The 14,477-nt window shown below is 43.2% G+C and overlaps 1 protein-coding gene across 1 annotated transcript in view; it reads left to right on the forward strand.

The window, feature by feature from the left end:
* LOC107297122 (complement C4-B-like) overlaps positions 1-14,248 on the forward strand; it is a gene marked incomplete at its 3' end in the record, with an annotated part of 78,481 nt that extends 64,233 nt beyond the window's left edge. Inside the window, exons 24-31 of the mRNA XM_015826480.1 lie at positions 1,015-1,171; positions 1,288-1,428; positions 3,332-3,503; positions 6,753-6,934; positions 9,266-9,424; positions 9,940-9,999; positions 13,373-13,466; positions 14,077-14,248. Of these exons, the coding sequence (XP_015681966.1) occupies positions 1,015-1,171; positions 1,288-1,428; positions 3,332-3,503; positions 6,753-6,934; positions 9,266-9,424; positions 9,940-9,999; positions 13,373-13,466; positions 14,077-14,248 (1,137 nt within the window). The remainder of the gene's footprint in view (positions 1-1,014; positions 1,172-1,287; positions 1,429-3,331; positions 3,504-6,752; positions 6,935-9,265; positions 9,425-9,939; positions 10,000-13,372; positions 13,467-14,076) is intronic.
* Positions 14,249-14,477: the final 229 nt, after the last annotated feature.

A 14,477-nucleotide genomic window follows, 5' to 3' on the forward strand; every position in this document is an offset into this window, starting at 1 on the left:
GGCAGATGCCTTACCTCCCTTGAGCTGGGCCAGCTGGTGGTCAGCCTGCTCCGTCTCTGCCGCTTGCCAGCTACGCCTCGGCTGGCGCAGGGGGCGGAACCACGCATGCGCGGCGCTCCTGGGCAGGGAAAGTCCTCGACTTACGACCGGTTGGGTAGTCCTCGACTTACGACCGGTTTAGTCCTCGACTTACGACCGGTTTAGTCCTCAACTTATGACCGGTTGGGGTCGCGGCATTAAAAAGGTTGAGAACCACTGTCATAAATAAAGGGATTTTAAGCTTTACTATTATCTCAAGCAAAGAGATTTAAAAGCATAACATCAAAAACGTACCTACCAACAAAATGACACCTAAATCTCTGTCAGGCTGCCAAAAGGTCCTTAATGACAGCAGAGGTACGCCAGTGGTGGCCTATTTTCACAGTACCTAGTGCTAGATACCGTGCAAAAGCTACCAATTCTTAATAGCCTCTTTGTCTTTTAGTCTCTGGAAAACTTGGGAGGGTACTACATTCGTGTCCGGAACACTGAAGTGCTTCCAAATTGAGAGGATTAGCTGGTGACATCACTGTTGCCCGGCGGGGTGTATCTGTGTATGTGTGTGCCAGTTGGGAGTGTAGTTTTAAAATGTAAATTATCGCAGCCTTTTTCTTATTTTCTTCTTGTGATAACACAGGAGCATAAACATCTGGCAGTGGTTTGCTAAAAGAACTGTGGTTTAATATACAGTATGAAACAACAATATTCAGGTTGCCTACCCCTGGACTAGGTGGTTCTCCTCTTTAGTCCGTCGGAGATGAGTCTTCTCAGAATTTCACGTTCTTGCTTGTTACTTCAAGGGAACTAGAATCAGTAATCAAAGGCACTCCTTGTTACCGAAAACAGTTATTCAAAGAGGCCCTGTTTCTCTTGCTCCCATCACACCAGCCTCCCTTTTAAACTAGGTTGCCTGCTAGCGTCCCCATCCACACTTCCAGGAGCCACGAGAGTTTACGCATTTCACTTTTGCTTCAGGCTCACAGCTTTTGTGGTGAGGGTTTTGTCCCTGACTCGGATCTACCAGGAGGTGGATAGTGCCGGGATCCGGAGATCGGTGCAGTGGATTCTGGAACAGCAACAGAATGACAGTTCTTTCAGAGATTCCCACCCTGTCTATCACCGGGAGATGCAGGTGAGGTCTTCGGCCCCTGGTTTAGCTCATTTCTCAACTTCTTTTTGCAAACATACAAAAGAGACTCTTGTGCCTCAAAATTCAGCACATTTTCTCCCCCCCCCCTTTCTCTCCAGGGCGGTATGGGTGGCCTCCGTGATGGAGTCGCATTGACAGCCTTTGTCACCCTCTCGCTGAAGCAAGCCTTGCCTATATATAAAGCCAAAGAACAGGAAGAAGAGGCAGAAAGGCAGAAACAGGAACAGCTGAGCCGACTGGTATGAGGCCCCCACTGTGCTTTCCCATGTGAAAACGTTGCTATATAGGGCGTGGCATCCAGGACTCTAAAAATCTCTACTTGCCTCTTAAAAAAAAAAAAAGGAAATAAAGTTACCAGTCCTCATGAGTGTTCCAGCCAGCGGGCAGTTTGCATGCGCTGCTAAAGCGTCAGTGGAATTACAGGTAGTCCTCGACCACAACGGAGTCCAAAATTTCTGTTGCTAAGCGAGGCGTTTCTTAAGTGAATTTTGCCTTATTTTATGACCTTTCTTGACCACGGGGATGCTGCAACAGTCGTAAGTGTGAAAAACAGTCATAAGCAGAGCTTTTTTTCCCTCATAGAACACCCAGAACGGAGTTCCTGCACCTTTTTTGGATGGAACCTTGTAGGGTAGGCAAGGCGGGTTGTATGACATGTGTGAGTTCCGGCACCTTTATTTTTACAAAAAAAACACTGGTCATAAGTCACTTTTTTCAGTGCTGCTGTAACTTTGAACGGTCACTAAACGAACTGTTGTAAGTCAAGGACTACTTGTCCGTACTTTATGCAGGAGAGCTTGGTACAGTAAAATGATTAACTCTTAGACGACCCTGGTTTAAATCTTATTAAATAAAGTATCTTTTGCTGATCCCTCTCCTATATGGAAAAATTGGCACTGGAGACTCCGTTCCCAAATAAACCTCATTTCTCAGATATGTTCTCTTTGATGGGGGAACTCCAGTCTTTTTATATGCACACTAGAAGAAACCTGCCCCGTGTAACCCATTACAAATATTGCTCCCTTTTATTAATTTTTTTTTGAATGGTTGGGTTTTTTTTTTAACCAGCCTGCTAGAAAGCCCACATTTCTTTGCACACTTGCTAAGCTTATTTGTGTAACTTTCCATGATATACACACTGAGCTTTTTTAACGTATCCATTTCCCTTATGTTTTTTTTTATTTTTTGGTACAATGAGAAAACGCTCACTTCTTTTGTTTAAACCAGGGGTCTCCAAACTTGGCAGAATTCCCAGAATTCAACTGGAATTCAGCATGGCTGGCTGGGAAATTCTGGGAGTTGAAGTCCACAAGTCTTACAGTTGCCAAGTTTAGAGACCCCTGGTTTAAATTTCCAGATATGCTTCACCCCAAAGATGTACACCATTTCTCCAAATACAATGCATTAATCTTTTCTGGTGAGATTTTTTTTTTCTTTTTTGCCAAAGAACGATGAACACTCGCATGCCCTGGCTTAACATTTCCAGCACTGCCATAGCACAATCTGTGTTAGTGAATTGTGTCAGTTCCCTTTCACAAGTGCTCCACTGCCCCCACACTCTATTTTTCCCATTTCTGTGGAGGAATTCTCTTTCTCTACAGCGGTGTTTCTGAACCTCAGCAATATTAAGATGTGTGGACTTCAAATCCCAGAATTCCTCAGCGAGCATTCTGGATTCATCATCCATCAAGTCTATGCTGCCTGGGAATTCTGGGAGCTGAGGTCCACACATCTTAAAGTTGCTGAGCTTCAGAAAAACTGCTCCACAGATCAACAACAAGAAATACTGTACAGGTAGTCCTGGACTTATGGCCACAATTGAGCTCAACATTTATCTTGTTAAGCAAGACGTTTGTTAAGTGGCCTTTGCCCCATTTTACGACCTTTCTCGCCACAGTTGTAACTATGAACCAGTTGCCAAGCATCTGAACGTTGATCACGTGACCATGGGGATGCTGCAATGGTTGTAGTGCGGAAAATGGTCAAATCAGAGCTATTGTAACTTTTGACAGCCACTAAACGAATCGTTGTAAGTCGAGGACTACCTGTAATGTGTAATAATAAACCTGGGATAACCCAAAGGCCACAAGACATGAGTTGGAGCCCCCTAACCAGCTCCAATGTAATTTTCTTCTCTTCCAGAAAAATAGCTTGGAACTCGCAACGGAGTATCTTGCCAGATCCCTGGATGATCAGTCTCAGGGGCCATACCCTGTGGCCATCAGCAGCTACGCCCTCGCTCTCTCTTCTAAGGACAAATCCGCCATTGCACGTGCTGGGAGCCGCCTACTGGAGCTTTCCTCAGAAGATAAAAGTATTGTCACTCTTTCTTCTGAAATATCCGGAATTGTGTGTGTGTGTGTGTGTGTGTGTGTGCATTGTGGGAAGCTCTATATCAAAATACATTTTATTCTTTACACTCTTTCCATCTTCCCTTAAAACAGCGGTTCTCAACCTGTGGGTCGCGACCCTTTGGGGGTCGAACGACTTTTCACAGGGGTCGCCTAAGACCATTGGAAAACACATATTTCCAATGGTCTTAGGAACCGAGACACCGCTCCTCTATCCGTCTCCGCACGGCTTCGAGCTGGGGGCCGTTGCAGCGCCGGATTCGTTTCTGTCGAGCATCTCCTAAGGGAGGCTTCGCTGCTTCGCGGCCCTTTCCGCGGAGGAGGCTGAACTGAGCTCTGCCGGTGCTGTCGCCCTCTTGGCTCTCTCTCTCTCTCTCTCTCTCTCCCTCTCCCCACCTGGGCGCTTCTCCAACCAGGCTGGGCGGAGCGGCCTTCCTGCCCCCCTCCCCAGCCAGCTGGAGCCGGGCAGGCCGGCGACCTTCGGAAGTGAGACGAGGACAGGCGAGGTACGCCGAGCCCCGGGCGCGGCGGGTGAGTGGGCGGCATCAGTCCGCGCTTGGAGAGCCCTTAGGGTTGGGGGTCACCACAACATGAGGAACTGTATTAAAGGGTCGCGGCATTAGGAAGGTTGAGAACCACTGCCTTAAAACATTAACAGAATCCATAATGTTCTGAGAATCAGCGTCTCCACTAGATAATTGACAGTCAAGCTGAAACTAAATTAATCAAGTAAAAAATAGCAAACGGGAAAGAAAAAAACTTTTACTTCCTCAAACCCCCAATAAGTTACCCAGACCTAATCCACATATCAAAGGATACGGTCTGCAAACACAAATGGAGTTAAATGTCTATGGAGATTCTCAGTCATCCAGGTCAAGGTGCTTTTTTTCACGAGGCAACTGGACTTTCTTGTTTTTCTTTGAAGATGTTTCGCTTCTCACCCAAGAAGCTTCTTCAGCTCTGACTGGATGGTAGGGAATGGGAGGATTTTGTTACTAGCTGAACAGCTGCAGTGATTCATTTAACAACTGTGGCAAGAAAGGGTGTAAAATGGGGCAAAATTCACTTAACAAGTGTCTCCTTTAGCAATGGAAAATTTGGGCTCACTGGTGGTCAAATCAAAGACTGCCTGTATTAGATACGTTCACCACCTTGAATTACAGTATTTGTAAAAATAATAATGTGTATAATACATATACACATACTGTACACATACACATACACATTAGGGGACTGGAGGCTAAAACATACAAAGAACAGTTGCTGAAACTAGGTAGTTTAATGAAGAGAAGGACGAGGGGGGACATAATAGCAGTGTTCCAGTATCTCACGGGCTGCCACAAAGAAGAGGGAGTCAAGCTATTCTCCAAAGCACCTGAAGGCAGGACAAGGAGCAACAGATGGAAACTAATCAAAGAGAGAAGCAACCTAGAACTAAGGAGAAATTTCCTGACAGTTAGAACAATCAACCAGTGGAGCAGTTATGAATGCTCCAACACTGGAAGTTTTTAAGAAGAGACTGGTCAGCCATTTGCCTGAAATGGTATAGGGTTTCCTGCCTGAGCAGGGGGTTGGACTAGAAGACCTCCAAGGTCCCTTCCAACTCTGTTATTCTATTCTATTCTATTCTATTCTAATAGTAATAATAATAATAATAATAATAATAATAATAATAATAATAATAATAATAATAATAATAATAATAATAATAATAATAATAATAATAAAGTTGGAAGGGACCTTGGAGGTTATCTAGTCCAACCCCCTGCTCAGGCAGGAAACACTATACCATTTCAGACAAATGGCTGTCCAGTTTCTTCTTAAAAACTTTCAGTGTTGGAGCATTCACCGCTTCTGGAGGCAGGTTGTTCCACTGGTTACTTTTTCTAACTGTCAGGAAGTTTCTCCTTAGTTCTAGGTTGCTTCTCTCCTTGATCAGTTTCCATCCTATGCTTCTTGTCCTGCCTTCAGGCGCTTTGGAGAATAGCTTGACTCCCTCTTCTTTGTGGCAGCCCCTGAGATATTGGAACACTGCTATCATGTCCCCCCTCGTCCTTCTCTTCATTAAACTAGACATACCCAATTCCAGCAACCGTTTCTTATATGTTTTAGCCTCCAGACCTAATTCTATTCTAATCTAATTTTATTCCATTCTAATTCTAATTCTAATTCTAATTCTAATTCTAATTCTAATTCTAATTCTAATTCTAATTCTAATTCTAATTCTATTCTATTCTATACATATACATGTACCTATACCTATATATAGGTCTAACTTCCCTCAATTCCTGCAGAGACTCTGAGGCAAATCAGATGCCCCACCATGACTGATTTTCTGCCCTCAATTCCCTGCTGACCATTGACAATCACACGGACATATTTTCACTTGGACGATCGAACCTCAACATGGCCTTCTGGGTCTCTTGATCATGCATTCATCCACTGTTGTAACCCAGTTTATCCCTCTTTCCGCGTTCACCCCGTCTTCTCTTTCTTTCCACTTTTCCCAGCAACAGGGGCTTCCCAAGGGAGTTAAGTCTTTTGCGTGATGTGTCCAAAATAGGTTGCAGGTAGTAGTCCTCGACTTACAACAGTTCATTTAGTGATCCTTCAAAGTTACAACAGCACTGACAAAAGTAACTTACGACCGTTTTTCACATGACCCCGTTGCAGCATCCCTGTGGTCATGCGATCAGAATTTGGACGTTTGGCAACTGGTTCCTATTTATGACGGTTGCAATGTCCGGGGGGGGGTGTCATGTGATCTCCTTTTGCGACCTTCTGACAAGCACAGTCAACGAGGAAGCCAGATTCACTGAACAGTCGCGATACTGACTTAACAGCTGCAACGATTCACTTAACAACTGTGGCAAGAAAGGTCGTAAAGTGGGGCAAAACTCACTTAACAAATGTCTCATTTAGGTAACAGAAATGTTTGGGCTCCATTGTGGTTGTAAGTCGAGCACTACCTGTAATTTGAGCCTGGTTACAGTATTTGTGTTTCAAGTGAGAACCTCTGGATGGATTTGTTCTGTGAACCATTGGATTGTTTAATACCTGTAAGAAATGAATGAATGAATCAATGAATCAATCAATCAATGAATCAATCAATGAATCAATCAATCAATCAATCAATCAATCAATCAAAAATTCCTATAAGCATCTCTTCTGCTTTGGCCTTAAATTCTGTTCTCTCATTCTTGGCTTTCCAGACAGCACCATGATATATTGGTTAGCGGACCGTCAGACAACGGTGCCTTCAGCTATCTCAGTGGAGGCCACAAGCTATGCCCTTCTCTACTTCTTGAAGCAAAATGATTCTGTAACAGCGAGCAAGATAGCTCAGTGGCTGACTGAGCAGAGGAACTACGGAGGAGGATTCAAATCAACACAGGTACTGGCTGGTGTGACCCAACCCTTGCTCATCAGAAAAGGAGCAGTGAAAATGCAACAACAGCCAAAAAAGCCAATGTAATCTTAAGCTGCATTAATAGAAGGATAGAAACAAGATCACGTGAAGTTCTAGTACCACTCCATAAACCTTAAGTAAGACCACACATGGAATAGTGTATCCAGTTCTGGTCATCACAATATAATAATAATAATAATAATAATAATAATAATAATAATAATAGTAGTAGTAGTAGTAGTAGTAGTAGTAGTAGTAGTAGTAGTAATAGTAATAATAATACAGTATTTAATAATAATAATAAAATTGGAAGGGACCTTCTAGTCCAACCCATCTAGTCCAACCCCCTGCTCAGGCAGGAAACCCTACACCATTTCAGACAAATGGCTGTCCAGTCTCTTCTTAAAAACTTCCAGTGTTGGAGCATTCACTGCTTCTGGAGGCAGGTTGTTCCACTGGTTAATTGTTCTAACTGTCAGGAAGTTTCTCCTTAGTTCTAAGTTGCTTCTCTCTTTGGTTAGTTTCCACCCGTTGCTTCTTGTCCTGCCTTCAGGCGCTTTGGAGAATAGCCTGACTCCCTCTTCTTTGTGGCAGCCCCTGAGATATTGGAACACTGCTATCATGTCCCCCCTCGTCCTTCTCTTCATTAAACTAGACATACCCAATTCCAGCAACCGTTACTTATATGTTTTAGTCTCCAGTCCCCTGATCATCTTTGTTGCTCTTCTCTGTACTCTTTCTAGAGTCTCAACATCTTTTTTACATCGTGGTGATGTATAAAAGGAATGTTGAGACTCTGGAAAGAGTGCAAAGAAGATCAACAAAGGTGATTAGGAGGCTGAAGACTAAAACATACGAAGAACGGTTGCAGGAATTGGGTATGTCCAGTCTAGGGAAAAGAAGGACACAGGCATGATAAAAGTGTTCCAATATTTGAGGGGCTGCCATAAAGAAAAAGGGATCAAATTATTTTCCAAAGCACCAAAAAAAGCAAGATAAGAAACAATGGTTGGAAACTAACCAAGGAGAGAAGCAATGTAGAACTAAGGAGAAAATTCCTGATGATGAGAGCAATCAACCAATGAAATAGCTTGCCTCCAGAAGTTGTGGTTGCTCCATTACTGAAGGCTTTCAAAAAGAGACTGGACAATTGCAGAGTGCGTGGTTTTGTGTGCTGCCTGCATCCCACAAATGGGACTTTCTTGTTTGTGTGGTCCAGTGGCTGGCATGCCACAACCCAGTACCAGTCCACGGACTGGGGGTTGGGAACCCCTGCTATAAGGGTTGTAAGCGTGAGGATTGATTATAACTCACTTTTTTTCAATGCCCTTAGTCTAGTTGCAATTTTGAACGGTAGCTAAACAAATGGTTGTAAGTCGAGGACTACGTGCTCAAGAATTTATGAGAGAGCGTTAACCAGCATTGAGCCCAACTTTTCTATGGCTAAAGGTGTTTTTTTAAGCAGGTTTTGCCCTATTTGCCCCCAAATGAATCTCACCTGAAACCCAAATACTGTAACCAGGCTCAAATTACGGGTAGTGACTGGCTTACAATCACAATTGAGCCAAAATTTATGTTGATAAATGAAACATTTGTTAAGCGAGCTTTTCCCCCTTTTACGACCTTTCTTGTCACCGTTGTTAAGTGAATCATTGCAGTTATTAAGTTTAGCAACATGGTTTTGAAGTGAATCTGGCTATCCCATTGATTTTGCTCGTCAGAAAGTCATAAAACGGGATCACGTGACCCCGGGACACTGCAGCCGTCGTAAATATGAGTCGGTTGCCAAGCGTCCGAAGTTTGATCGCGTGACCCATGCGGATGCTGCAAACAGTCATAATTGTGAGGGGAAAATCGCTTTTTTTCAGGGCCCTGGTAATTTCAAACTGTCCCTAAATGAATTGTTGTTAAGTCGAGGACTACCTGTACAGAGAAAACAGCACACAAAAGAGACATGGATGATTTAAAAGAACTGTGGATTTTGGTGGGTCAGTGAATACATACAAATCTTCAGGAATTTGTAGAACAAATACAAAAAGGGAGATACAGTGAACACAGGCCTCACAAAATATGGTGACCTAGAGCAGGGGTCCCCAACCTTGGCAACTTTAAGACTTGTGGACTTCAACTCCCAGAATGCCTCAGCCAGCAAAGCTGGCTGAGGCATTCTGGGAGTTGAAGTCCACAAGTCTTAAAGTTGCCAAGGTTGGGGACCCCTGACCTAGAAAGTGAACGATAGGCAAATTGTGTATTTTCTATGTGGGTTCTCCTAAAAGGTGCCAGAGTACTGATTTTTGTGGTGGCTTCTCTTCCCAGGACACAGTGGTGGCTTTGGAAGCCCTTTCCATCTACTGGATCAGCACCTTCACGGAAGAAGGGAATGAACTAACAGTATCTCTTTCTGTCCCTGGGAAACACTTGCCTATTCACATTTACTTCGGAAGATCCAATGATCCGATCCAGGAAGAGCTTCAGGTATTCACGTTGAGATGGCTGTTTACGTGATGAGGAGTGGAACGTGCAGATGGGTATAAACCCATCCAGCCAACTTTGACAAACCCCGATTTAAATAATACTGATAGCAGCACTCAAAATGGCTGATGTTGCAATATTTTTTGTGTGTGTAAAAAAAGGAGAGACATGTTTTGCCATTAGGTTTCAAACTGTCCTTTGTATTTATGAGCTTGCAAGGAAATTTATATGTACAGCATATGATTTTTGTTGAAGAGTTAGGCCAGGGGTAGGCAACCTTGGCTCTTTTATGACTCGTGGACTCCAACTCCCAGAATTCCTGAGCCAGCCATGCTGAGGGGAAAGGGAGAGGTTTCCAAGTTGAGCCATGCTGGCTCAGGAATTCTGGGAGTTGAAGTCCACGAGTCATAAAAGAGCCAAGGTTGCCTACCCCTGTTTTAGGCTATTCTTTTTTTAATGACAACACTATTTTTGTTGTTATTTTGCAACCTAATTCTGAGGGTTTTTTTCCCCTTCAGTTTTCTTTGGGAAAAGACATCGACGTAAAAGTGAAAGGGAAAGGGAAAGGAACTTTGACGGTAAGTAATTTCATACTACTATTATGCATTGAATGATGTGTTGAATGATGACTACTACGGTTTTTACCATGATTACAGAGTGACATAATGGCTTTTTTCTCTTCGCCTCATAGCGGGGCTGAAAAATAGGTAGTTCATTCATTTATTGACCATTTGAAGTTACAATGGCACTGAAAAAAAAGTGACTTATGATCGGTCCTCACACTTACGACTGGTCACACGATCAAAATTCTGGCACAGCAGAAGTGGATAGATTGACCTTAAGAGATTAAAAGAGAAAGAAGATTCAGTTTACTTTAGAACATGGGATAATTTTTACCAATGGTTAGGAAAACGAACTAGTGAGAAATGAATGTGATATGTTATTTTGAATATATATTAATAAGAAGAATGATATGAATTAATTAACTGATACTGTTTATGATTATTGTTTATTACACTTATTAAGTTACTTATTCATAATAGTAATAATAATAGTAAAGTTGGAAAGGACCTTGGAGGTCATCTAGTCCAACCCCCTGCTCAGGCAGGAAACCCTATACCATTTTGGACAAATGGCTTTACAATATCAACTATTGTTAACTGAACATATGTACCCAAGACAATAATCTGTTTGCTAAAGATTGAAAATGTTATTGGGGGATAACCCCAATGTGGACCCCAACCCCCTTCCCCCAACACGAATCCTGATCCCAACCTCACCCTAAACCTTAATCCTTATCCCGACCCTATTCTATCCCCAACCCTATAAAGCTCAATAAAATTCTCTATTAAAAATAAAATTTCAGCACAGCAAATGCAACCACGTGTATTTATGACGGTTGCAATGTCCCAGAGTCATGTGATCGACATTAGCGAATTTCCCAGCTGGCGTCCAACAAGGAAAGAATGTGGGAATCCGGATTTGTTATCAGCTGTGTAATTCACTGAACAATTGCAGGGATTTCCTTAACAAGAAAGGTCGTAAATGACCCACTCAGTAACCGCCTCGCTTAGCAATGGAAATTTTGATCCCAATTGCTTTTGTAAGTCGAGGACCATCTGTAGCGATGAGACAGGCGGTGTGTTTGGGCAAAGCACAACAGGGGAGCTTGGTGATGCTAACAATTAATTGGGGAGTCACAGGTGATTTAGTTTTTTTTTCTGAAATCCATCAACCTCCTGTCCCTTTTAAAAAAATGAAAAAGAGGATTCTATGTGTAACCATCAAGTTCATTTGCTAAACCTTAGTCCCAAGATAGTTCAGGGCAAAGAAAGCTTCTGTTTTACAAATGAGTTGTTTATAGCTTGTACTTAATAAAGAGGATGCAAGCAAATGAACGGCATGCAACATGGTTTGTTTTGAGCTAACACACCTGGCTTAGCTGAGTCCTCAGTCAAATTCCCTTTACTGGGAAGATACTTTCTTCCCACAGTGGAGATGGAAATAGAAAGTCTGTGTTCAAAACAAGAGGCTCAGACAGTTGGGGATTTGAAAATAATAATAATAATAATAATAATAATAATAATAATAATAATAATAATAATAATAATAATAATAATAATAATAATATGAGGATGAGGATGTTGGAAGGGATCTTGGAGGTCATCTAGTCCAACCCCCTGCTCAGGCAGGAAACCCTATACCATTACAGACAAATAGCTGTCCAGTCTCTTCTTAAAGACTTCCAGTGTTGGAGCATTCACAGCTTCTGGTGGCAGGTTGTTCCACTGGTTAATTGTTCTAATTGTAGAAGAATTAAATGGTCTTTCCAAAGGTACTTTTTCAAAAGACAACTGGACTTTGTTTTTCCTTGAAGACATTTTGCTTCTCAACCAAAGAAGCTTCTTCAACTCTGACTGAACGGTGGAGGATGGAAGGATTTGTATTCCTTGCAATCATCTGGTCGTTAGCGCTCTTTCTGAGAGTTGCTGAGGCCACTTGGAGGTTCATCTCTGCCCCCATGAGGGACATAAATCCTTCCATCCTCCACCGTTCAGTCAGAACTGAAGAAGCTTCTTTGATTGAGAAGAGAATCCGTCTTCAAAGGAAAACAAAGTCCAGTTGCCTTTTGATAAAGCACCTTTGGGACAACCATGATCAGGATAACTGAGAATCTCCACACACAATTAAATGGTCTACAATTACCGCTGGCTCTTTTTGATTGGCTGAAACTGAATCCAGGGCAAGGCAGAAAGAGAGATAGTTAAGGAGTAAGAATCCAACTGCTAAGAATGATACTTCAGCTTCTAGGTCTCCTTTAACTTCGATTCTACCAAATAATTTTTTTCCTCAGAGTAATGGGAAAGTCTGCGCCTGTGGCACTTCTGCTGGATGTGCATCTTATGAGGATGGAAGGGTTCTTAATAGGTGGGAATCAGCAACTGGGGGGAGAGCAGAAGGGATGTTTCCATCCCTTGATGAGACTAATGTTTTGTTTCCCTGCATTTTGGATGCCTCTCCAGTCTTACACCAGTCAAAGTTACAAATGGTGCCACCAGGGCTAGGCTTTGAAGGAGATGTCCACAGCTCCTGCTCAGCAGGGAACTTAAACATCAGGAAGCTGGTGGGCCACAGCTGGAAACATCGATGCATGACCAGCTAAGGAGGCAGTGGGATTAATACAGTATATGTGGGCCTCTTTTGGAATAACTAAAACCATAGGTAGTTTCTCCGTCCTTCTAGCACAGATATGTCAAACACAAGGCCCGGGGACCGGATGCGGTCCGCGAAGTGGTTTCATGTGGCCCGTGAAGCCATCCTGGAAACAGTGAGGGAACGGCCCCCGCTACCTTGGCCCTGGCCCAGGCCGGCCGGGAGCCAATGTACAATTTTGTGGTGGCCATCTATGCTGAAACGGATTCAGTCTTAGCTCCACAAGGCCATCTGGAAACAGCGAGGAACCAGCCCCTGCCGTGTCGGCCCTGCCCCCTGGGTATATGCTGGGGAGGTGTCGCCCTTTGTGAGGAATGAAGAAATGGACCGTGCCTTGGCGCTTGCCCCGGTCCCACCCCCTTCTGCCAGAGACCCTCAGATCTGTCCCACTCCTGCCCAGGACCCCATAGGCCCCCTTGATGCGAACGATGTAGAGCTGGCCATGCCCACCCAGTAGGCCACACACACTCCATCCATACCCACCCAGTAGGCCGCACCCACCCTGGCCACACCCACCCAGCCCCCCTGAAGGCAACCGCAATGCTGATGCGGCCCTCAATAAAATTGAGTTTGACGCCCCTGTTCTAGCACAGTGCTTCTCAACTCGGCTGGGGAATTCTGGGAGTTGAAGTCCACCCATCTTAAAGTTGCCCAGGTTGAAAAAACATTGTTCTGGCACTACTTAACGGCATCACTCAGGAGAGGGAAAGCTTATCTTCTCTTCTTTATCCTCTGTAGGTTCTCAAGCAGTTTCATGTTTTGGCTGTCCAGAACACCACCTGTCAAACCCTTGGGCTAGAAGTGACCGTGAGCGGCTCTGTTCGGCGAAATTGTACGTCAGGGATTGGGGACTGTGGGCTTTTTTGATAATTGATTGGTGGGGTTTTTTAAAGAAGAGATTGGACAGTCAATTTTCTGGATTGGTATAGGGTCTCCTGCTTGTGCAGGGGTGGAGGAGAGAACCTACAAAGTCCCTTCCAACTCTGTTATTCTGCTATCTTCTAGTCCAAGCAGGGGACCTTATATCATTTCAGCTGTCCAATCTCTTCTTTAAAACCTCCAGGGATGGAGCACCCACAACTTCTGAAGGCAAGCTGTTCCAATGGTTAATTGTTCTAATTGTCAGGAAATTTCGTCTTAGTTCTAGGTTGCTTCTCTCCCTGATTAGTTTCCATCCGCTACTTCTTGTCCTTCCTTCAGGGGCTTTGGAGAATAGCTTGACTCCCTCTTCTTTGTGGCAGCCCTTTAGATATTGGAAGACTGCTATCATGTCCCCCCTTGTCCTTCTCTTCATTAAACTAGACGGATCCAGTTCTCCTGCAACTGTTCTTCATATTTGGTGTGCCCCTGCGAAAGCCAATATGTTCCATACTTCGCAACGCCAATGGCCTGTGCTCTGTGTAAAAGCCTTGTTAACATTTGCCTCTGTTTTCTTACCACAGCTGAAGTGGATGATTACTATTATGAATATGAAGATGATCTTCTGCCCACATCACAACCCGGTAGCCAGCCATTGTCACGGATTGAATTATTTGACGCCCGGCAGCGCCGAAAGAGGGAGACCAAAAGCACTGAAGAGTCAAAACATGATGTCACCTATGAGGTCTGCTTCTGGTAAGTTGTTGTTGTTAGAATTGTTAAGAGTGGGCTTGCAATAAGCAATGGGCTATTTGACAGGTTTATTTTAATTTTAATAATTTTAATAATTTTAATAATTTTAATAATTTTAATAATTTTAATAATTTTAATAATTTTAATAATAATAATAATAATAATAATAATAATAATAATAATAATAATAATAATAATAATAATAATAATAATAATAATAATAATAGTAAAA

The sequence above is a fragment of the Protobothrops mucrosquamatus genome, unplaced genomic scaffold (assembly GCF_001527695.2).
Source record: "Protobothrops mucrosquamatus isolate PMUCROS unplaced genomic scaffold, P.Mucros_1.0 scaffold3147, whole genome shotgun sequence".
NCBI lineage: Eukaryota > Metazoa > Chordata > Lepidosauria > Squamata > Viperidae > Protobothrops > Protobothrops mucrosquamatus.